This window comes from Canis lupus, chromosome 2, assembly GCF_048164855.1.
Source record: "Canis lupus baileyi chromosome 2, mCanLup2.hap1, whole genome shotgun sequence".
NCBI classification, from domain to species: domain Eukaryota; kingdom Metazoa; phylum Chordata; class Mammalia; order Carnivora; family Canidae; genus Canis; species Canis lupus.
Genome location: NC_132839.1, coordinates 75,156,914 through 75,182,173, shown reverse-complemented (window position 1 = coordinate 75,182,173; position 25,260 = coordinate 75,156,914). Strand labels below are relative to the sequence as shown.

Here is a 25,260-nt window from a genome sequence, read left to right as displayed (position 1 = left end):
CTGGAGTCCTGGGATCGAGTCCCACGTCAGCTTCCTGCAGGGAGCCTGCTTCTCCCTCTGCCTGTGTCTCTGCCTCTCTCTCTGTGTCTTTCATGAATAAATAAATAAAATCTTAAAAAAAAGAGAGAGAGACCAAGACCAGAGCTCTTTTTGTTATGCACCTGAGAATAGGACTGCTTATATTTAGAAGGATTTGCATCAAGATACCCTTCAGTCAAGTGGATGAATCTAAGAGTAAATTCAATTTAAAAGGCTTGGGGGAAGGGTAGCCATTAAATTAAATTTAAAAGGCTTGGGGGAAGGGTGGCCAGCCAAAGGTCAGGGCTGCTGAATTACCTGACCTCATTGATTTGAGCAGAAGATCTCACATCTTTTGTTTATAGTCTGCTGTGAGGCACTGGACAGTATTTTTTAGAACCATATCCATCTCCGCAGCTGCTTGGCTGGGAACTGGTTAATAATAGATCCTAAGACACAAAAGGGGTTTTCATCCTTCATTATGAAATCATCCATTTTTCACTGGCTGTTGGGGTTTGTTTTTGCTGGCATACATAAGAGGGTATTAGCACCATTGATTTGAGCAGCCTGGTATCAAATTGTGTTCACAGATTATAATACATACTGTGGTGTAGGAAAATAAAATTCGAAGTTAGAGCCTTATGTTGAGTTAATGACGATACTCACGTGTTGTCATGAGACCCAGAACAGTCTTTCTTCAACTGAGCAAGGGAGCACAAGAACGACACAGTATTACTTTTATAATCGTATGTGAAGATTTCGTAGTAAAACCCACAGAGCGTGGATACAACTGCTATTGTGGAGGTGGGGCTGGGGAGTTTTAATCCTGAAATACAGGAGGTAACCTAGAACCAGAGACTTCTGCAGCTTTTTCAGGTAGACTGCAGTCCAGAACTCGTTCACTCTCCCACACAAACCAAAGTGGTCCAGTAAAGACCTTGCCTTCAACCAAAGCTCTGAAGCCTGAAACCAAATTTGGATAGTAGGTGCCTAAAGCAGGTTGTCGAAGATCTGGGTGGGTAGTAGCTGGGCAGTGATTCGCAAACATATGAAATGCAGTTGGATGTTGAGCAAAGTTGAGCAAAAAATTCTGTTTTGTGAGGAAGCAGTTGGCTTGATGTAGATTAGTGCCAGCAGTGAACTAGTACAGAACACAGAAGAAAAGGGAGGGATAACACGAGCATAACAACAGAAGAAGAGAAAGGCCAAATGGGATTAAGATGGACATTTCCTTTACATTAGGCTGTAGATTAGCTTATTTCCTAATGAAGAATTGGGAGTGAATACCAAAAAATAAGTCTTCATGTATAAAAAGTGGGTTAGGAAACAATGGGCAGCTTGGGGATGGGGAAGGAGTCAAGACCTCAATATATAGGCATTTCTCTAGAGGAGACATGCAAATGGAAAATAAAAATGGAAAAAATTCGACTTTAACAAAATCAATTTAGAATAAAAATAGTTTGCCAGTTTGAAACTGACAAACTAACCAAGTTGTTTTTTGTTTTTTTTTTAAGTGGTAATGCACATTGCAGGTGGGCATGTTGAGAAATGGGTTCTGTTTTATTCATGGAAATAATAGAGCATTTTTGCTGGATGATAGATCAGCTGCTTTGGAAAATGTACATGCTTCTCACCCAAGAATTCCTCCACGTGAGATTTACCCTTACGCTATTTAACAATAAATTAAGGGTGTGCAGGAAGGCATAAGTATAAAGATGCTCACTGCCATCCATAATGATGAACATTTAGAAGCAATCTAAGTGCCCAGTAAAAAGGGATACTTTAAAAAAAAGCTGTGTTCACACAGTGGCACACTGAATTCCACAGTATGGAACCATACTTACTGAAAAAGAAACATTTTTACAATCAGTTGTCAAGTGAAATTATAGGTACTAAATCGTATGTATACTATAATCCATTTTAAAAGAGAGTTTGGAAGGATAAAAACAAAGTTATGAATGGTGGTTGGTTCTAGGTTTTCTTTTTGCCTGTCTTGTTTTTTTCTTGATTTGTCTGTAATGAACATAAGGAAAAATGTTTAACATTCATATATCATGTGAACTGATGGTGAATTGCACAGCAATGTTATGCAAGCTTTGCTGCTCAGGAGGGACTGTACATATTGTTCCAGAAAATGTCAGGGTTTATGTATTGGAGTTAGAAATGCCAGTTGGCTCTCATCTACTTATGACCGTGGAATCTGGTTTTAATTATATAAAATGGCATCTTTCATAGGTAAGGAAAATAAATTCCAGCCATTCTGGGGCCAGGGGAGAGGAAGGAGCAGAGAAAGGGTTTGAGGAATATTAGGTTTTATTTTTACTCACTTATGTTTAAAGTGACCTTGGGATTTATTTGGACACCTTGTTTTGTTTTCTAGGCTAAACCTCAGAGCACCCTAGAAAGCTTAACTAAAAGAATGCTCATGTTTGACCCGGTCCCTGTCAAGCAAGAGGTCATGGACTCTGTGTCGGTGGTAAGTTTTCCAAAATTGAACACCTCTTCCTATTTACTGCAAGTGGCAATAACATTATTGTGTGTTGTGTTATTCCTTAAAGTTACTCATCACTTGACAGGCATTTGGTAAACGCACTTTTCTCAAAGCCACGGTTGGTAACTGGGCTAAACACCCTCCTAGCACCTTTAATACCATATACCCTTCAATAGATGAGATCCATGTCTCCTCAAGACCAGTACCCCAGGCCCCCCAAGATGTGATCAGCATAGAACTTGGGTCACAGGTGAATCTAGTCATGACAGAAGGAGGTTTATAAAAACTCCTCAGTTACCAGCTTTTTAGTTGGGGCTCTTGGGATTATTGGTTTGCCCCCCTCAAAAAAAAAAAAAGCCTGACCAGACTGATTTTTAAAAATTAATGTGCATCCAGGATATTAAAAAAAAATCCCATACTCAATGTTTATCATGGTTAAGAAGCTTTCAGCTGTACTTTTACAAGAAATCTGCATCAAGAATGTGTTTCTATGAGGTGTTCTTACTCAAGATCACCAACCCAAGTATATAGAATAGTTTCTGAAAAATGTTTGTGAATGTCCTTTTCTTTTTCAATACTGGAAGAAAAAAAAATATTCCGTTTTGTGTCCTGTGGTGTTCAGCATGTCCTTCCTGGAGCTGATTAAATAAAAGATGAAACCTGGGAAAGAAAAAAATTCTCAGCCCTGCATCTAAAAATGTATTCGGGGGACACCTGGGTGGCTCAGTGGTTGAGTGTTTGCCTTTGGCTCAGATTGTGATCCTGGGGTTCTGGGATCGAGTCCTACAGCAGGCTCCCCATGGGGAGCCTGCTTCTCCCTCTGCCTACGTCTCTGCCTCTCTCTCTGTGTCTCCCATGAATAAGTAAATAAAATCTTAAATAAAATACAAACATATTCAGAATAAAGCCAATGACAACAGCTTATACTGAGCTGTGCCTGAGTGAGATGGTTGAAGAGAAGGTAACGAGAGAGGACCTAGCCATGAGGATGGGATTCCTTTCCACTATGGAAGAGTCTGTGGCTGGGAGGGAATCTTGTTGTCTTTTTCAACACCTTCGTGCAAAGCCAACCCCTCAGGAAGCTTCTGAGCCACAGGCGGCTAGGAGTTAGTCCAGGGGTTTATAGAGGGCCAGCACTGGTGCTATGCTATGGAAGTGGGACAGGGGCGGTGACAGAGAGGGGTCCAGGGACTTCCAGGCAGGGAGTGGTTTGGACTCCTGGCGATCGGATGGGCCAATAGGAAATAACAGGGCAAGGCTCCCACTCTGCCTTGCTCTTTTCTTCCATGGGCTTGGAAAATAGTCACAAGGGGAAAAACTTGGCCGAGTTGTGTATCTGAAGGTTGGTAATGACACGCTTGCAAAATTAGATCATCCTTATGCATCGGCCGCTGAGGCTCCTGCCAAAAATGTTTATACAAGACACAGGGGTCACCCGGAGGCCCTTGGAGCTGAGTCGCCATGGGCATGACTGAACCAGCGGAGTGTTTACCACTGGGTACAATGAAAAGTGAGGTCCAAGTGGCTTGGAGGAAATAACATTTACATTCCAGCGTGTGAGCTGGATAACCCAAGTGTCTGAAGGTGATAATAACTGAGCAATAAGAACTTCATTAATCAAAAACTAAATTGACTTCTGATGTTATTTGGTGCTGTCACCATATTCATCAGCCCCCTTACCCCAAACTATCGCGTGATCACGTTGGAGGAAAATTGAGCTATAAAATTTCCCTATTAATTATATCCTTGAAATATGAATAGGTTTTTAGTACTGGAGAATATGATTAATTTTATAAATGATGCAGAACCATCTTTGATGCGTTTTAATATTCAGTATACTTCCAATGCTTTTAATCAAGCATGAAAATATGGCTGAAGAGCCAATTTAAAGCTCAAATGAAGATCCGCGTTGCTAAGTTGGTGTGATATAATTAAGTGCAAGGAAATGCACTTGACTGGAAAAAAAAGGAAATAAAATGAATTTGAAGTAACAGATATACTTACAATGCTGTTACCTTACATAAATATGTGAAGTTAAAATATATAGAAGTATTTTTGCAATTAATGGTCTTTTTCTCCTTCACGCTCTAGTTTTCAACTTCGAGCTAACCCTTAAAGAATTTGATGAGATCATTTCATCAAAAGTTAGTGACAGTCCTTACAAATACATTTCTTTTTCTTGATTCAGCAAAACCTCGGTTAACTGGAACATTTGGGTAGTGTGGGGTGTTGATTACTTTACTTTACAAAACTAAATAAAAAGCTTTTGTTTCCACTCTTGAATCTTCATATTTTATCCTTCCTGTCTCTATAGGTGGAGTACATTAAGCCTAATTTATTATTCCCTTGTTCCTCTTTTTTTCTTTTTTAATTCCACCTTTGACCTGAAGGCTGAGTACCTATTTGATGGTATTTTGCTAAAGTTTAGAAAAAATAAGGAAGTGTCATTTCTCTTACTGAAATGTAAGCTTTCGGTACCCTCCTCTGCTAACCCTTGTGCTTTGAGGCAAACAGTAAGGCTTTGGATGGCCCTAATGTGGAACAGCGTAGACCACCACCCCCTCCCCGTGCTGTGGATCTCTTCTACTTACTATCAATGTGATATTGGCAAACCACCAGCAGTTCCCTGAGCCTTTTTTTTTTTTTTTGTAAAATTGGAAATGATAATATGCAAAATATGAGACGTGAATATACAATGCACATATCAAAGAATTGCTTTTACCAATATGTTTTCAAAGAAGGTCGGAAATGAAAGAATTTAAATCAGGAAGTGAGAAAGAAAACGTTTTTTAAAAGTATTCATATTTTATTCCTTTAGGAAGATTACTTTTGGAAAAAAGTGTATTTTTTTCCCCTTCCTTCTTGTAATGAAAATTATCCTCTGACAGACTCTTTACAGGTTGAGGTTTTGCTTAAAATCAGTAGTACCTCTGTTCTGTTTTAACAGAAACTTTCATGACTTTTCTGAGCCTGGTAGAAAGAGAGCTTTCTACTTTAGTTTGCGTAGAAGAGTATGACATTTGCTGTTTCCAGAGTGTGTGTTTATAAATGTACCACGCCTTTCTGCAGTGGGAACCCCACCCTTGGTATGAAGATGCCTTTGACTTGCCATTGCCCTGTCACGGATGTTCGCTCGGTTTTCATATTAATAAGCAGTGAAATAGAGACTCTGCCCATGTTTCATGCAGTCAGTCCATCCACTTCAACTGTCTTGTGATGGAAAACTCACCAAAACGATTCCCAGTAAAACAAGAGACGATTAAAGTGCTCACTTAAGTCCAAAGTGGTAGCTTTGGAAAAATCATCCAAGCCCTGTGCCTTTTTCCCCGTCACAATGAAAGTCCTTGTTTTTGAGAATCAAAAGAATTGATGCTATCCATAGTGTAGTAAAAACTTGCTCAGAGTGTGCATTGATTCACTTCATTCATTCATCACGTAAGAGGAGGCCGCCAGCAAAGAAATTACACACGGTGTGGAGGTTGAACACATGAATGTATATTACAACAGGAGAGAACTTTTTGAAAAGCACAACTCATGACCACCCCCAGTGAGGGCCGGAAGATGGGAGAGACCCTTGCTGGAGCCTTGTCTTCAGGCTGCTCTGTTCCAGGATATGAGGCCTCCTCGGGTAAGCTGTGTGCACAGGGGGATTGGTTAGCCACCTGTGGCCAGAGGAGCTTTTGCTGCCTCTTCAACACTTGCCTCCCATTGGGATTTGGGGCTAATGCGGCCCTTATTTGCACTGCTTTGCTAGAAGATAGGAAAAGTCTGGAACGGAGGAGAAGCTACTCTTACCACGGTGTACTCACCTAAGGCACATGCCCAGAGCAAACCCTGTATTGGTCCCTTACACTGTGGAGAACCAGATTGTTTGCAAGCTGATTGTAGTAGCTCATGTGCTCCATCCAAATAATTAAAGCAAACACATCTTACAGAAGGTTCTGATCAACACCACTATGGAAATTTCTAGTGAGATGGTATGAGGAACCACATTTCTTCACCCTTTTACAAGGCCGTCAGACTGGAAATAGTTAATCGTTTACTGTGATGTGTATCCAAATGTGTCTCCCTACTTTTAGCCCCAAAGCCTTGCAAAAACTGCACGGTTGGGTATGGGGGGCCGGGGGGCATTCACTGGGGAGCGAAGTCAGCAGAAAAGTACATAATGTTTATAAAACTTGGCTTTATGTGTGGCTTTCTCTTTTTATGGCTTCAGAAACCTGAGAATATTATTAAATTTGCAAATCTCCCAGGTTCTAAATTCCTACCTTCCTTAAACTCACCCCACAGTTAGAAAAATCCAGCAATGACAGCAATAAAAATGTGTCCTCATTCTGCTTTCTATTTAGCTGCCAATAACTTGGCATTAAAATCTAGGTCATAGGGAGGTCTTTGAAGAATAAGGCTGAAAATAAGGGAGAAGCTACATTTGGTGAGTAGAAACAATTAATGCTGCCTCCCATCTCCTAACTTTTTGTTTCTAATACAAGAACTTTTTGCCCTTTTGAAAATTCTATAAAGTGAGTTAACCTTTAGAACTAGGAGAAATCTTTCTCTCCCCATATTTAATTATTTCTTTAAACCTTTGTTGAACATACTAGAATTTTTTTTGTTTTGTTAGCAGATTGGTGCCTCTTAACATTACCTGTTTTCATATTTAAGTGTAAATATATTTAATATTAGTATGGCCGTATGTTTTGGGCCTCTTACCCTGTGGTGTACTTATGTGTGCCTGGTTCTAAAGGAAGATTCTTTTTCCTCCTTTGATTCTTGATACATAACTCAAAACAATTGTTGTTTTTAAAAGCAACAATTTATAGGGGTGCCTGGGTGGCTTAGTCAGTTAAGCGTTCAACTCTTGGTTTCAGCTCAGGTCATGATCTCAGGGTCCTGGGATCAAGCCCCACGTCAGGCTCTACACTCAGTGTGGAGCCTGCTAGAGGTTCTCGCCCTCTTCCTTCCCTTTGGCCCCTCCCTCTGCTCATGTGTGCACATGGGCTCTCTCTCTCTCAAATAAATAAAATCATGAATAAATAAATAAATAAATAAATAAATAAATAAATAAATAAATAAATCTTTTTCCTGATTTTATATCCTTCACATCCTTGTTTTTAAGCAGTATTATCAGTGAAAAATTCTTCCTGCACTTTGAAATTGTTTTTGAATGGTTTATCAAATTTTAATACTGAAAATTAGTATTTTTATTCTATTCTCTCTTTGTCGTTGAGAGCAACGCTGTTCAAAAGAGGTCTGTGCACCTAGGGCCGGCCACTCCCCAGAAATCCAGAATCTGCATTTTGACAAGATAGGTACATTTGTGCACAGTAAAGTTTGGGAAGCCCTGATTGAGAGGATCAGACCCATTACAGCGCCACTTCTTGTCTAGAAAGAGAAGGGACTTCTAGCACTACGGTGTGTGTTAAGCTCATTACATGGCTTATCTCACTGAATCCAATTTTAATTTTAACCTCACAACCTCCTAAAATGTGGGTTTTCAATATCACCTTGACAAGTTTTGCCTTATACTCATGGCACCTGCACTTCTCACTAAATATTAGTAAGCTTTCCTACCTTCTTCTGTAGAATTGCTTTTTTAATGAATTTATTCTGAAAAGGAAGTTTGTATCAACACTGTAAAAAAAGTTTTCTTATGCATTTAAATAAACCTATAACTCTTTTAAAGCACTGTATTCTTTGTGTACTACCTGTAAGTGTCTGCGGTACCCCTAGAGAGAGATGTGCACCATGTTGCAGGAATCACTGCTCTAGGAGATGATAGAGATTGCTTTGACAGGGATAAAGAAAGGGCAGAAGAACAAAACACACAATCCTAATGATGAGAAACTGACTTCAGAAGCAGATAAAGATAAATACCGCCTGGTCCCATATAGGCCCAATACTTCTGCCTGGTAGGTCCAGAGAAGGGAGTTTCAGAAACCTCACCGGGGATGCATAGCCAGGTGAAGATGCACCTAGTGCAGGCCCAGAGAAGAAGGGGTATGATCTCAGTTGTAATCCCAATAAAAACTACTGCTGTCCCGCTGTCATTTATAACTCACAGTAGTGGCTACTGGGGCACTGGAGACAGTCCGGAAATTTCTCATGCATGTAAACTCTTCAATGATAAGACCCTATTGGTAAGTTTTCGTTGTCCCATGAGCTAGTATTGCTTCAAAATGATTTTAGAACTGAAAGCAAGGCATGGTATGTTGCTTATCAATTTGACTAAAGTTTTTAAATGCAAGTAGTTTTAGCAAACATGTTATCACTAATAAAAGTTTCAGTTTCCCTAAAATACCTACGAGTAAAGAAAATAGTTTATGTTGAGTTTAATTTTTTTAAAAGCATCTTACAGCAAACAATTTTTTTTCAATTTTAGTTAAGGAATAGAAGTAATTCTAGTGAATTCCATGGCCGAGGACTACACCCATAGCATGCAATGATTATGACTGTTTTCTCTCTTGAGAGAAAGGTATTTGAAGATCAGTCAGGTCAATCGTCAGATCTTAGATTTGAAGGAAACACTACGCTTCAATTTGTGTGTAAGTAGTCACTTCAGGCACCATGTGTCCTTATTTGAGTCATATAGCTATTTCTTAGACTTCTGTGTCATGCACAAATTTGGACATCAAGTCACCACCTACAGTTTCATTCAAACTATGAATAAGACCGTTGAATGAGTTGGGGCTAGTGGGTGGCCCTCGATATATAGGTGGGTGGGAATGACTGAGCATCTCAGTTGCCTGAGACGGAGTGTCTCCTGGGATGTAGTAGGGCGTTTAGTGCTGAAACCAGACTGTCCAGTGCAAACAGGACCATTGCTCAGGTCACCCTACGCATCGATTGGTCAGCAGCGGAAGCCCCTCCAAATGTACTGCAGCTCCGTTTCTCTGTGTTAGGCACAAGTGTATGGTGAGAACAGCACACTTCGCACCGCTAGGGGGAAAGCCACATTTCCTGCCCACTGAGAAGCCCCACTGACTCCTAGGGATCAAGGCCCATGAAAAATCTTCTGTGTATCACCTGTTTTAAAATTTTTGCCAGGTATCAACCTCAACCTTAACATTTTGGATGGGAATCATCATAGAATTAAATCTGAGATTTCGAGGTGCCTGGGGTGGCTCAGTGGTTGAGCAAGCATCTGCTTTCAGCTCTGGGCGTGATCCCAGAATCCCGGGATCGAGTCCCGCATCAGGGTCCCCACAGGGAACCTGCTGCTTCTCGTTCTGCCCATGTCTCTGCCTCTCTCTGTGTCTCTCAGGAATAATAAAAAAAAAGACAAAAAAACCCTGAGATGTCTCATGTAACATCGTTACCCCGTTAACCCTGACATTCATTACACCCTCATAGTGTTTATGGGGGCCAGCATTTTCACGTACAGCGCTCGCGGGGTGCACGTCCTCATAGCGGTTTTTTTTTGGGGGGAGGGTCAGCATGCATCTCCACGTACAGCGCCAGTGGTTGTGCATCCTAGCGTTTTGGGGGGCTCAGCATACATCACTTAGAGCGCTCGCGGGGTGCGTGTCCTAGAGTTTTTTTGGGGGCCAGCATACATCTCCAGGTACAGCGCTCGCGGGGTGCCTGTCCTCATAGCGTTTTTTGTGGGGGGTCAGCATACATCTCCACATACAGCGCCAGTGGGTGCGCGTCCTAGCGTTTTTTGGGGAGTCAGCATGCATCCCCACGTACAGCGCTCGCGGGGTGTGCGTCCTTCTAGCGTTTGGGGGGGCACATACATCTTCCGGTACAGCGCTCGCGGGGTGCACATCCTAGCGTTTTGGGGGGCTCAGCATACATCACTTAGAGCGCTCGCGGGGTGCGCGTCCTAGCTTTTTTGGGGGGGTCAGCATACATCTCCAGGTACAGCGCTCGTGGGGTGCGCGCCCTAGCGTTTTTTGGGGAGTCAGTATGCATCCCCACGTACAGCGCTTGCGGGGTGCTCGTCCTCAGCGTTTTTGGGGGGCTCAGCATACATCCAGGTACAGCGCTCGCGGGGTGCGCGTCCTAGCGTTTTTTGGGGAGTCAGCATGCATCCCCACGTACAGCGCTTGCGGGGTGCTCGTCCTCAGCGTTTTTGGGGGGCTCAGCATACATCCAGGTACAGCGCTCGCGGGGTGCGCGCCCTCGGGAGCGCCCCGTAGCGACGGCTTGGGTAGCTGGCGCTGCAGCGCACCTGTGCCGGTGGCTTGAGACGTTTCTGTCCTTCCTTCCCGGTAGTCCTACCCGTCTAATTACATGGAGCCGATGAAGCCCAACAAGTACGGAGTCATCTACTCGACGCCGCTACCGGATAAGTTCTTCCAGACGCCCGAGGGCCTGTCGCACGGGATGCAGTTGGAGCCGGTGGACCTGACGGTGAACAAGCGCAGCTCGCCGCCCTCGGCAGGAAGCTCGCCGTCGTCGCTGAAGTTCCAGCCGTCGCACCGGAGGGCCTCGCCCGGCCTGAGCTTGCCCTCCTCCAGCCCGCCCGTGAAGAAGTACTCGCCACCCCCCGCGGGCGTGCAGCCCTTCGGGGTGCCGCTGTCCATGCCCCCGGTGATGGCCGCGGCCCTGTCCCGGCACGGCATCCGCAGCCCCGGGATACTGCCCGTCATCCAGCCCGTCGTGGTGCAGCCGGTCCCCTTCATGTACACCAGCCACCTCCAGCAGCCGCTCATGGTCTCCCTGTCGGAGGAGATGGAGAACTCCAACAGCAGCATGCAAGGTACCCCGCCACCTGCCCCCGCCACCTGCCCCCGCCACCTGCCCCCGCCACCTGCCCGGCCACCTGCCCGGCCACCTGTCCCCGCCACCTGTCTCCGCCACCTGCCCCGCCTCTGGCCCTCCAGGGACCCCTGCCCCAGGCATCGTTTCCTTTCCCTGGTCGTGGCTTTTTTTTTTTTTAAGTGTTGATCCTGGAAGAGCTCCCAGGAGTCCAGCTGTTGAATGCCATAAAATCATTACTTTCACTGCATAATCGGCAACTTCGGGCCGGTAAAAATCCCGACTTTCTATGTTACTTCATTGAATGCGGATGTGGCTCTGTTAAAATGGCATCTAATACACGCCTCTGATGGTGGTGATAAGTAATGGTTACTAAAAGCCGCCTCCTTCACTGGCTCGCCGTAGGCAGGAGACGAAAAGGTTAAAAAGAGGTTAACCCAAAATCCTAAAGTAAAACCGTTTGAGGACTGAGGTGCTCAAAGTCCAGCTTCCTATGCATGCTGCTTGCTAGCAGAATAGTGGTGGGGGCCAAATGAGAGTCGTCCCCCTCCACCCCGACCCCACCCCAAACCCAGATTTGTTTCTGCTGTAATTTTGGCAAAGGCAAACAAATAATCCGGTGTTAGAGATAGAAGCTGTGCAATAGACTTTTAAAAGCTGAAATTGGTAAATTGTACATGGAGTGACTTTTCTATTTTTGTTTTTTTAGTACCTGTAATTGAATCATATGAGAAGCCTATATTACAGAAAAAAATTAAAATAGAACCTGGGATTGAACCACAGAGGACAGATTATTATCCTGAAGAAATGTCACCCCCTTTAATGAACTCAGTGTCCCCCCCGCAAGCACTGTTGCAAGAGTAAGTATGTTCAGGTCTACCCGACATTTGCGTAGCAGCGTGCATCTTGGGACCTGGATTGGAAGCACAGGCTTCCAGCTCGTGGTGTTGTGGTGTGATTGCCAGGAATACCTTGCAGTAGGGGCAGCCACTGGGAAAAATGGGGAAATCACTCCAGAGGCAATGTGTTCTGCTATGTGGACTGCTTTATGACCTTGACGCCAAGTTTGCAGCATCTGGATCACTCATGATTTATCCTGGTGTTTTGGGATTCTTTTTTTTTTTTAAATCCTTCCAGACTATACATAGTTTTCCCATAATCTTAATTCCAATATGGATTGAATTTGGGATTGTAGATATTCTACTTAAGGTTGGATCGTGAAAACTTTAGTTATTAAGACACACCTCGTCCTTCCAGTAGTCTGTTTCTGTGATGGGGAGTGTCTTGAATCAGAATTTTCAGGCCAACCACAGCCCAAAGAAGTCATTCCAATAAAGACCTGTAAATAGTGGTGGCCACAGAAAGTTGTCCGTGTAGTTCAGAGAAGTTCAGTGTTAGAATGACCCGTTATTCTCTGGTCTTTTTAATCACATCTGCCCTTAAAATATTCAGTCTGCCTTAGAACTGCCATGCAGGAGGAAAGCTTCTGTGTTGGCCTACATCCATGCACTGAACAGTGGTCTGTTTTAGGTCTATAATGTGATGGTGTCATACACAAGCTAAATAGCATCACTGATGGGATTCACTACAATAGGTAGCCTTGCCTTCTACCAGTGATTACACTGGAGGCTGTGTTTGTAGGAACCAAGAAGGTGACCTTTGGATCGGACATCTTGGATCCCAGCTCTGCTCTCCACTATATGGATGACCTTGGCCGAGTCACTTAATCTTGGTGCCTCCGTTTCCTCTTTATTTTCCTTATCAGTTGTAATTATTTTTCTTGTAATTGTCTTGGGTTGGGGCACTTTCAAGGTTGGACGTAATGGCCAGCTTCCTAGTACAGAGGTGGTAGTTTTCGTTCCCTCCAGGTCCCTTCCATCATCATTCTCCCATAGCACTTTCTTCCCAACTTGAAACAGTGTTGCCCACGTTTCTACTCCACTTTTTCCCCTCTCCCTTACCCAATTAATTGTGCAACAGAGTGTGAATCCTCTGGCTCTCAAACAGCTGTTTTCTGGAACTTAGAGTACATTCTAATTCTACCCACATTCAACCCAAGTAGGTACCTTCTTAGTAGGTCATGTTAATGGCTCATTGCACCAAATCATAGTAAGTTATTTTGCGGGGGAGGCGGTTGTCCCCTCCTCACTGATAAATGAAGAAGAGACTGAATCCTACGACCAGCCACATCAGCAGGGAGAGAGTGTGTCTGATGAACTTGTACATTATTACCTTTCACAATTGCATAACGCACTCTCCCCCCACCAATGAAACTTTCCCACATGTTTTCAAAGGAATTATTTCATTCCCCCGCAACAAGCACGTGGGAGTCAGAGCAAATGGAGACTGATGAGCCAAGACATTAGATAACTCGCCTATAATCACACTATAAGAGCAGAGGGGGTCCGGGTTTGATCTCTTGCCACCCAGTGAGGGCTCTTCTTGCCACATCCTTGTCTAACCAGTGCGTCCCGCTCCCACTCTCAGGTGAAAGGAGACACAGAAGAACTGGCCAAAATAGACACACCTTGTAGGCTAAGTTACCTCTTTTTTTTTTTTTTTTTTTTTAATGATGCCAGGTGTCTCTGGCAAGATAACTGGCAACATGACTTGCACTTGTCATTATTCCTGCACAGGTGATGAATATGCCTTACAACTAAATAAAGCCAAGTGCCCACAGAGAGAGGGATGATCCATTGACCGGAAAAGGGTTATTCCAAAGTCGAGGTGGTTACAAATTACAATGTAAACCATTATAAAAGAGGAATATTTGAAAGCAATGTTCTGTGCTCTAAATACTGCTGAAAAGAAAATGGTTTTTGCTTACTTTAAGTTCTTTTGATGATCTCAAGCTCAATGGCTTTTAATGATTAATGAGTAATATGCTTATTTTAATGCTGACCTAAGAATGCATTTTGCCCCTCAAAAAATTCAACAGATTAGCCACAACTGGGACATGTACTCTTTAAGTAATTCTCTCACAGATGTGATTAAGTAATGTCTTGGCGTGTGCCCAGTCACAGCCCACATAGGAAACCAGCTAGCCAGGAAAGAATCGATGGAAACCAAGCGCCTAGTACCATTGCGATGAGGCAGCTCCAATATTTGCCTTCCGGAAGGCCTTCCTTTCCGAAGGCGGACTTTAAAATACAGCTTTGAAATCCATTTGCTGGAATGTAAGAGTTACAGCTTCAGAATTATTTTTAAAGGCACTCAACTGTCTATCAGATTCCTTTTTTTAATATTTACACATGTGCAATGTCTTTAGAACAAAAAGCTTGAGGATCCGATCTCCTCATTTAATTGTGTGTGTGAATTTTAACAAACTTAAGAGGGTCCGGCTTAACTCAAAACAATTACCAGGTATCTGATATTTAAGAGCTGTTCTAACTTCTTGGCTGTAATGGTCCCAAATAGCCTTTTTGAAAGTGAGCAGTGGAGAGTCCAAAAAGGACGAGATCTCAAGATCCCGCTCTCCACCTTCTGCCAGCATCTGGCTTTCTTAGAGATGGGGCTGCCATGCGCTCTCAGTGATGCTACCTGTCAAGGTAGACATTGGCTTGAGCAGAGATTTCCTTTTCTAGTGTTGGGACACCCCCCCCCCAAAAAAAAACTGATGAGATTAAGCAGCTGAAGGGGCAAAGTTTGCAAATGGGTTTCTGAACCTCAAAATATTAACAGCTACCGTTTAGTGGGTTTACATCTGGAACAGATGTTATCCTGCTTTGTGTACATTACTCACAACCTCCTGAGATCATATTATTCCCATCATCCCTATTTTATAGGAGAAACGGAGGCACAGAAGGGTAAATCCTTTGCCCAGGGTCACAAGGACTATCAGTGACAGAGCTGGGATTTGACCCTGGAGCACACAGCCTTTTAACATACATTTATATGCAAAACGAGCTGGGAAAAGCGATCGTAACTGCTGCACAGAGACTATTAGACAGATTCCCAACCCATAAAATCTAATAATTGGGAGAGACTTCTAAAATCACCTGGGATACTCCCCCGGTATCCCAGAGGCAGAGGAGATGTATTTAACCATTCAGTTTCTCCCCCAGCATTTTATTTCTTGAAGTTCTCTTAATGATGATGAAACCTTTCAATCCATGGCATTAAGGTGGAAAGTTAAAAATAAACTGATAACTCTTTTCTTTCTATTGAAGGATTTTAAATTAATGATTCAGCTGTCTAAAAATTGTACGTGTCCATAGATCTGTCACTTTTCTATTTTCTCTCTGTTTGTACATATATATAGAATTGAAGTCCTTGTCCCTCCCACACACACACCCACCCATGTTCACTTTTCCATCTTGGCTATTTTATTCTTCTATATCACCCCCACTAAACATCAAGGTAGGAAGGTAAAGTGAGACTCAACTGCCAGTTTTCTTTGCTAATAATAGAAGTGAGAAATAAGTAGAGTCACTTAAAGTCAATGCACCTTTTATTCTTTTCCTAGTTACTTCTTAGCCTACCTGGAAGAGTTACCGATAAGGGACATATGTTGAGATTTTTACCCAGATCCAAACAAGTTTCATTTCAGGGGCTCCCTTTTGATTTTTATGGTGAAATTTTATTATCCTTTTTTTTTTTTTTTAATTTCCCAAGCTTGAGTATTTGCCTTCATCAGATTCCCTTTCTCTTCATCCATGCTTGTACAGAAAATTCATATGTTATTTGGAACGTTTTTAAGAACTTTAGATTCCAATTTAAAAGACAAAGAAGTTTTCATTACTGTCAGAGGCCAGTTCCATAAGCTTGTGATGTATCAAGTAATTAGTCATTAGGAAAGCAAATTAACAGATTAGAATTTTTTAATTACAGACATTAATCAGCAGAGGAAGCCCGAGGAAGGCTTGCAGACTTTCCCCAGCCCTTCCCCATCTGCCTCCTCTTTCCACCAGATCCCTTTCTGAAAAAGAAAGTTCAGAGCAATACTGTTTGACATGATTGCAAACCCACCCTGGAAAGGTGTGCCAGTGCAGGCATGGGTCTGGGCGAGCAGCCAGGAAAGCTGGGAGACCCAGGGGCCCCTGAGAGCCACTGTCGGGGCTGAGGGGACTCCTCCTTGCCTGACAGCTAGCACGGCACCAACCAAAATTCGCCCTCATGCAGGAATACCAGCAACAGGTATTTGAGGTCGTGAACTCAGTAGCGCCATTCTTTCTTTTTCTTTCTTGATTTTAGAAGAGCCAAAATTTGAAACTCCAATGTGAATTGGTGATCTTGAAGAGAAGCTAATTAATTGCCCATTATGTAAAGGCTAAAATGTAGATAACTTAGTGGGGGTTGCCAGAGATTTAGGAATTTGGCCTTTTACCTTTTTCCCTAAAGAGCAATAAGTGACACTCAGGGCAGCCAGTGACAAGACAGGGTAACAGGGTTCAGCATGGCTTTATAAAGTACCATGAGATTTTCTGAACAGGCAAATTTTTACTGAGGGCAAGAGACTCTCCTAGCACCTGCATCTCCCTCTAGCATAGCACCTAACCCTTCTTGCTGTCATTACTTATCTACATGTCTGTCTCCCCCTAGAGTGTGAGCTCCTCGAGGGCAGGAACCCTGTTTTTATTCATCTTTGTGTCCTGGTGCCAAGCACAGTGCCTGGCTCATGGTAGGTGCTCACTCAATGTTTGTTGAATGAATATAGCAGTGCTTCTTGGGTTGATCCGCTAATTTTCTTTTTGTTTATTCTGTTGGGTTTTTTTTGTTTGTTTTTTTGTTCGTTTGTTTTTGCCTAGTGTTGTTAATGCCTTTGGTAGACTGAAGGAGAGGAAGAGACTTTGACCTGATACCTTATATTTAACGTCGGTTTTCTCATAGGAATCATCCATCAGTCATAGTACAACCAGGGAAGAGACCTTTGCCTGTGGAGTCCCCGGACACCCAGCGGAAACGAAGGATACACAGATGTGACTATGACGGATGCAACAAGGTGTACACTAAAAGCTCTCACCTGAAAGCGCACAGAAGAACACACACAGGTATCAGACATACTACACTCCCTCCAGCTTTCTTCTTCACAAATAGCAAAATGGGATGTTAGAAATAGATATCCCAGCTTTGCAAGGTGATTCTAATGAAATGGTCCAGATGTCGTGCAAGCCAGCCGAGTTGGGCTATACAGCTCTCTGCTGGTCCTGAAAAACGAACTTTTGGTTCAAGATTTATTTTTATACTTCCGTTCGATTCCAGGTTATCTCTGTGACAGGGTCCCTCCCAGTCCCGTGGAGTTCTATATTCTGTGTTTCAGGGAGAGAGAAAAGGTTGGAAAGGCTGCTGGAACAGAGGGGAAGGGCTCCTAGCCATAGGCCTGTTTCATCAAGGATGTGGCCTTTGTAGGGACCATCATTTAATAAGTGTTGTACATCATCAAATTCACAATGGCAAAACGAAACAAAAAAAACCCGACAGTTCAGTATGCAGAACAAATACAGAAAAGTAAAGGTCTTTGGGGGATTCATGTCTTCTAAAACTGAGGGAACCTCTATGCCATTGCCTGCCCTATTTGTCCCAGGGTATTATTTATTCTGCCCAGGACTGAATACAGAACACGCAGCCATATCTTACAAAAATGATGACAGCAGTGAGGAATACTGTTCCATTTGCTCTTGAACATTCATGTGCAAAATATCTCAAGGAATCGGTGTAAAAGTGTAAAAATGTTTTCCATGGCCTGATTAATCCCAGTCAGTACTGGTGGTTACAGTTGACAGTAAGTCCCAGCTGACCTGACCTCAAACCCCTTCGATGTGAAATCCTAGTACAACAGCAGTTGTCCTGGGTGCACCTTTTCCTTAACTCAGAATGTAGTTTGTTTGTTTGCTTTTGAGCTTTTATGATTCATTTGAATGAGGGATGTTGACAAAAAGGAAAATCTGGGATTTGGAAGAGAAAAGGGAAGGGAAATGGGGGTATGGAAGTGAAGTTTTTCAGTGACTCCCTGGGAGAGGGGACACCAGCTTGTGGACAACTGAATTCTTGGGCTGTCCCTGTTATTACAGAGGGAACTAGGGTGATCACCTTGTGTTTAGAGGAATATCCAGTTGGTGATGCCAAGGTAACTAGTAAAAGCACCACCAAGGGCATTAATAGAACCTGAGAGGTGGATGTTACCAACTTTCAGCCTAAGATTTAAAAGACAGTAAATATTTGTTTGTTCGTTTTAAAGATTTTATTTATTTATTCATGAGAGGCAGAAACAGGCAAAGGGAGAAGCAGGCTCCCCATTAGGAGCCTGATGTGGGACTCGATCCCAGGACCCCAGGATCACGACCTGAGCCAAAGGCAAACACTCAATCACTGAGCCACCCAACTGCCCCAGATACTAAATATTTGAATAACAATTGAGGTATAGGGAAAATAACCTCAGCACTTAATGTTCTGTGAAGCAAAGCAGATAATACAAGTCTGAATATCTCCTTGAAATACCAAGGAATGTCAATCCTTAAAATTTCTAGAAAACAAGGGATAGTAGACGGGAGTTGATTTGTGATGCCCATTTGCCCATGATTACTAATGCAAACATTTCAGATTGCCACTGTGATGGCCTTTTTATTTGTAAGGGTCTTCATCCTGGCTCTCCCTATGATTTCCCCCAAGGAGCTCCTGTTCCTGCCTGTCATCATCCCACAGGAGGGGGTTGGAGAGACCTGGCTTCTGCCAGAGTGGGGAGAAATTGCTGTATTTTTAGTATGTCTGAATTAGAGCATTATACTGAAGCGTAATTGCTGTTGACTAAACAAAAGATGCTGAAATCCTTGCCAGTGTCTGGCACACTTCTCATTTTTAGGAAACTATTAAAATAATAAGAAAATCCCACAGACTTTCAATTTGGACTTTTCATTAAGTGGAAAGCAATGCATAAAACTGAGCACCCCAGTAACTTTAAGACTTGGAGATAAACACAGATCACGAGTTGTTTCTTAAGTTATTCATCCCTACTATTGAGGGCAAAACCAAAATTATTTGCTAGCTCCTCCGAATGGATTTCAGTGGCTTTATGCTTTAAGAACTCTTAAAAAAATTTTTTTAAATATTAAGAGAATTAAGCCATCCTTTTCTCATTTATCTTGCTGTGGTTTCTGTGGTGCTGTGTTTTTTGGGAAACAAATGGATGGACCTACCTTGAAAATAATATTTGCCCAGTGTTTTAGCTCAAAGATCTTAATTTCACCAATGTTTTCTTTTCTTTCTTTCTTTTTTTTTTTTTTTACTAATGAATTGCCTTTTGCCCTCAGGGAAAAAAAATAAGCTCTGCCATTTTTCCTTTTTGCAGGAGAAAAACCCTACAAATGTACATGGGAAGGATGCACATGGAAGTTTGCTCGGTCCGATGAACTAACAAGACATTTCCGAAAACATACTGGAATCAAACCTTTCCAGTGTCCAGACTGTGACCGCAGCTTCTCCCGTTCTGACCACCTCGCCCTGCATAGGAAACGCCACATGCTAGTTTGAATGCCTCCGTCCCCCACCTCAGCCTGGCTCCCCACTCTTCCCGGCTCTCTCTCTGTCCTCCCACCCATTATCTAACTCATTTTTTACATGTACATTTTAATTTTGATTCAGCTGGTCTGAATCTCTGAATTTATATCATTCAGACTTCCATATGGTCAGTAGTAGACGTTCTCTAATCCTCCTCTCCTTACCACGGGTCAGACCTAAAGAATGTGAACACTTTTTTTTTTTTTTTTTCCGGGGATGCTAAGCAAACCCTTCTTACAGATACGTTTAATGTAATGAGAACAAGGGAACATGTAAACTTCAAATAACCAATTATCAGTTTCTCCATGTATTTCTCAAAAGAATGTCAAAGTAAATGTATTAGAAATACAGTATCCAGCCTGCTAGTCCTTGCCAGGGACATTCATACCTCTGTGCCCAGTGATCGTATTTTGTGCTCGCCAGCAAAAAGGGTGGACACCCTTTCACAGCCTAGTTAGAGGTGCAGCAAGATTTCAGGTAGGACCGTCCACTCTTCCATTGCCCTTCACAGATCCTGCTTGTCAACTTGGATTTCCCACATCATCTAAATTAAGTCCTTTACACTCCTTTGTGGCTGCAGCTGACAAGAAGTTCTCAGCCACCACTGGAGCTGAGCCAGAGCTGCTGATTCAGGCAGGTGAGGTGTGTCACTTAAGGGCTGGATGCTCTATCTGCCTAGCACGGAGTCAGAACAAAGGGGCACTGCGCAGGGGAGAAGCGGCAGGGGCCGAGGAGGAAGCCGGCCCTTCCTCCTGGGCTAGGGCTCTTTGGTGAAGTTTCAGTTTGTTTGGTTAGCTATGCAGTGCATTCCCAGAGCTCCAGGCTCTTGTGTTCCGACTGTTCAGAACCATACAGCAAAGCCGAAAACTGACAGTTATCCATGCACCTGTCACCATTCCTCCAATGTCCTTAATGTGAGTCATCAAGCGTTGATTGTAGGGACACCACAAAAATATTTGCCCAGTAATGGTTTAAAAAAAAAAAGAAAGAAAGAAATCTTTTGGGTAAGAATCTGGATGGTCCTTTTTTTCCCAACCTACTTAACAGCTTTTTTTTTTTTTTCCAAACGGGGACACATTGAGTGGTAATTGTATTCCCGTATCAAATTAATCATACAGCTTTTATACAGAAACTCTTCCGAGTGAACTGTAAGGTGCCAAGTTGGCTGTCAATTGTGTCTGTGATACATACCATAAATAAGTATCTGCTAATGCTTTAGTAGATGCATTCAATTTAAGACCTGAGTGACACTATTTGTAAATACAACTAGTTGTGAAGCACACATACCTTCATTTGGGGGAAAGATTTCTGAAAAATACGAAAACCACAGTTCAGGGATTCATATATTTATAGCTCAATCTCCCCAACAGCTACTGCTAAAGAGCTGGAAATTTATCACTCTCAATTATCCCATCAGAAGAAGCTGAAAATGACTCGTGTTTATGTTAAAGATAAATAGCGCCATTATTTGGGGGAAGTTTTTTTTTTTTTTGTTTTTTTCAAAAGCTGGCTTTTGAGCACCATAGTCTAAATGCCAATAAAAATAATTCATGCATAGAAATGTCATTGGTCCTAAATTTGAAGACAGTGGGCGACGGTGGTCAAATGTGGGTGCATATCACCAAATGCGCCTTCATCCCTCGATAAAGGATGGAAGAGAAGAGAGAAGAATGGAATCCTGACGATTCATCCCAGCCACAGCTCAGGATCCAGCACAACCTTACTGGGAGGAGCACATTGTTCAATTGTTTTTAAAACATCAGCGAATGAGTGATTCTGGAGGCCTGCGTATCATGTGGGGAGCTTACTTTGATGGCGCTATGTTAATAAGTTAGTTGTAGGGACTGTGCACCTAAGAGATCCCACTCAGCCCTCTGAACCAGCTGAAAGGAAATGTAGTTGAGAAATGCAAAGTGATTTGTTATCTTCTTGGCACTTGGTTTTGATTTTTTTTTTTTTTTTTGTAAGCACTGCAAAATTTGTTTAGAATATTAAAACCTCCTAATTGGGCTTTTTTTTTCTGTTTGTGTTTTTGCAACTATGACATGAATTGAGGGATAAAGTAGGTATTGTCCATACTGTAAATGCTCAGTCACATTCATGCCAAAGTGTTTATTTCTAGAAGTGATTCTTTTATGACACACTGAAGAATCGAGTTGGAATGCAAGGAGATGGAGATGACCTGTGTATGTGTTCCAACCCATATACAAGGTAGGAAAAAAGGCAAGAAAGGGTAGAATTGATCATCTTTGCATAATTAGCTTTGTGAGTCCAGTTGATAGAAAGCTTTGTAGGTTCTCATGAAATTTGATGTGTTATGCATATTTAAATTTTGTTCAAAAGAGCAAGCAAGACCCTGCAAAGACTTACATTACTCTTCAGCTTACTTAGGTTATGTTAACAGTTCATTAACAAAGATACATTTTAACTCTGAAAGAAAAGCAACCCAGAGAGGCCATTCTCTGTTCCCATTCTGGTCTGTATACTTTAGTTACCAATTGGCTCTTAACCAAATTTTCCTTTTTTATATATATTTGTATTTTACTATGATAGTTGAGAAATTTAGTCTCTTAGACATTTTTAGGTGTTAATTGTGGAAGACCTCAAATACAAGATAAGATGCCCTTGAACATGTGGTTTTAATGATGTGCCATGTTACTATCAATGGTGGTTTTAATTGCAATATTTTACATTGATGAGAATGATTTGTAAACATGAAGTTAGTATTGTATAAATTTTGTTATAGAGTTTCTTTTTATTGTCCAAGTGTCATCTTGGGGAAGTCAGAAAAATTAAGGCTGGATCCATCATATTTTAGAGTTCTAAAATGTGAATCTACATCATAAATGGGCATTAACATTCTAAATCATCTGGTATGGAGAACATGTTAGCAGCATAGCTATGTTCAACTAAGGAAATGCTAAATACATGGAAGTTTCAAGAGCCTTGGAACAGATTTATAGGGGAACTATAGATGTAAATGTATATTTTATTAAACACCCATCTGCACTATCAGTGTTGCACTAATGTGGAATTTGAAAGACTTTATTGCTGATACTATATATCTGCACGTCATTCCTGATTAGATTGTTTTAAAGACAATCTCAAAGATGTAAGGTTTTAAAATAATTTGGTTAGAAAATACACAGTCATCTTGAAGGAATTGCTGTTATACATGAAGTTGCTCAGAGTTGTCTTTATTCTCTTCTTGGTCGAGGTTAACAAGTTCTAAATGATCGCAAATTCACTTAATACATTTACAAAGCCATTTTACATGCATTAAACGAGGGCTACAACAATACTATGTTTTACAAATACTAGCACTTTTTTTTTTTTTTTTTTTGCTGTTATGTACTTAGTGTTAGAGGGTCAAAATAATCTTTCTGCTTAGCATCTCTTAAACCATACCTGCAAGTATAGCAGGATTATTACATTTACAATACTTTAATACTTGTATAAACTATGCAGAAATTTTTAATAAAGTGTAATATATTTTATAAGCTAATAAGACTGAATGGGTAAAGGTTTTTAGCATGCATTAGTATACTTGCAAATACTGAAACATTTTGGTAATCTTTCTTACTAAAGATGTGAATGTTTAATGTACCTTCTCTGTTTCTACTCTGTAGTCCAATGGGAATTCAGTAATGACATTTTGTCATGTCAAACTGTGAACATAAATTTGTACTGTACAGTCCTCATATACTATATACAGTATGCAATATATGTATTATATACTTGTTAATAAAACCATCAGAATATTAAGCGTGATCATGTGATTACTATACATGCAGTGATCACTAGGAGCAAAACTTAGCAATGTAACATGTAAGAGACAGTACTTAGAAATTTCAAAGTGAGTCATTCTTTGATAGGCAATTGTTGATGGAGAGAAAGAAAAATCTGTCAGATATTGCATGGAATGAGTTAACTTAGCCTTGAAGTTATGTTTCTGGGTTTTTGATAACAGCAGCACAAAGTCTTCTAAGCCACAAACTATAAACTTGTAGACAACCCACCCTGAATCCACAAACTTTCCTAATACATTCTTGGAATATTTATTTTTTGTTTATGACACCCACCTTCTTCCAAAAAGGATTTTCAGTGCCTTGTATTAAAGGATACAATGTATAATATATATAATATTTATTTTTTTTAAAAGATTAGGATTCATAACTTGGGGAGTGGGGGAACAGGACAGTAACTGCATTAAATGATTCTGAATAAACTTCAAGCCTTCAGTAAGCCATGTCTGTGGACACTGGTATATCCTCAGCATCATAGGAACAACAAATAGTTTCTGATGGGGATTTAGAGTTCTTATTTAGAGCAAAATGTAAGAACATCTTTACTCTCCCCTTGCCCCTAAATGTAATTGAACTAAGATACTGGCTTGTTAGATCTCACAACAGCCACTTTGAGCCTGGACTTCATTTTAGCATAACATGAAAAAAATATCTGGCTGGCACTTACTACATGACCCCTCCACAGCTTGGAGAAGAGAAGGAGTTGGGAAGAAGGCTGAACTCAAACTTTGGAGCACTCTCCATCAGATTTCTCCAGGAAACTTCTTGCTTTTACACTGAGATAGTTGACTGTAAACTCAAAATGTATTATATGTCACTGCTACATCCCAGTGGAACACTGGCTTGGATTAGTCCAGGTGATTGGCTATAATCCTCCCACTATGAGTGACATGACATTTGCTGAGTTCAAAAGCAGACCCATCCTCTTTTAAAATTATTTTTTAAAGATTTTATTTCTTCATGAGAGACACAGGCAGAGGGAGAAGCAGGCTCCCTGTGGGGAGACTGATGCGGGAGAACCCAGGACCCCAGAATCAGGATCTGAGCTCAACCGCTGAACCGCCCAGGTGCCCCGCAGACCCATTCTTCCAAGGAGATAGTACATGAGAGAGGTGGGTAAGTGATCTGAACGGTGACAAATGCAAATTTTATGAGAAATCAAAGTCTTTGAGGAATGGTTGAAGGATGTTCAGCACACACACGTGTGTATGCACATGCACACACAGATACATAATCATTGGTCCACTATTTGCTGTCAGATTGAAGAAGAGATTAGGAGCCTCACTGGGGACAAGTTCCCCGTTCTAGTGTGCCTAAAAGGAAAGAAGTGGCTCTGTTCTGGGAAGGACAAGTTGAGATGGTAGTAAAAACACATACCAGAGATATATAAGTTAAACTGTTAGAGACCAGAGCAACCTGTATGTGCACAAAACAACAAATTGCTCTTCGAGGGTACATTTCATTTTATTTTTAAAGATTTTATTTATTTATTCATGAGAGACACTCAGAGAGGCAGAGACACAGGCAGAGGGAGAAGCAGGTTCCATGCAGGGAGCCCCAATGTAGGACTCGATCCCGGGACTCCAGGATCATGGCCTGGGCTGAAGGTGGTGCTAAACCGCTGAGCCACTTGGGCGTCCCTACATTTCATTTTAAAATGTGTAAACTGAACCTGCTACTTTTTCCTATTCCTGATCCAGTCATAATCATGGTGTTTGGTAAAGGCAGCGACCCCTAAATTAGAGTGAT

General features: G+C 41.8%; 1 protein-coding gene across 5 annotated transcripts in view; it reads left to right on the top strand.

Annotated features, from left to right (window-relative positions):
• Positions 1-23,470, top strand: part of KLF3 (KLF transcription factor 3) — a 36,518-nt gene extending 13,048 nt beyond the window's left edge. For 2 of the 5 annotated variants that reach the window (XM_072807574.1, XM_072807583.1), the window contains exons 2-6: positions 2,399-2,494; positions 10,727-11,213; positions 11,922-12,072; positions 17,042-17,202; positions 19,497-23,470. In XM_072807574.1, the coding sequence (XP_072663675.1) occupies positions 2,438-2,494; positions 10,727-11,213; positions 11,922-12,072; positions 17,042-17,202; positions 19,497-19,678 (1,038 nt within the window). In that variant the 5' untranslated portion in view covers positions 2,399-2,437 and the 3' untranslated portion in view covers positions 19,679-23,470. Of the gene's footprint in view, positions 1-2,398; positions 2,495-8,888; positions 9,052-9,408; positions 9,554-10,726; positions 11,214-11,921; positions 12,073-17,041; positions 17,203-19,496 lie in introns of those variants that run through there. The other 3 variants (XM_072807591.1, XM_072807600.1, XM_072807604.1) reach the window with 3 other exon arrangements.
• Positions 23,471-25,260: the final 1,790 nt, after the last annotated feature.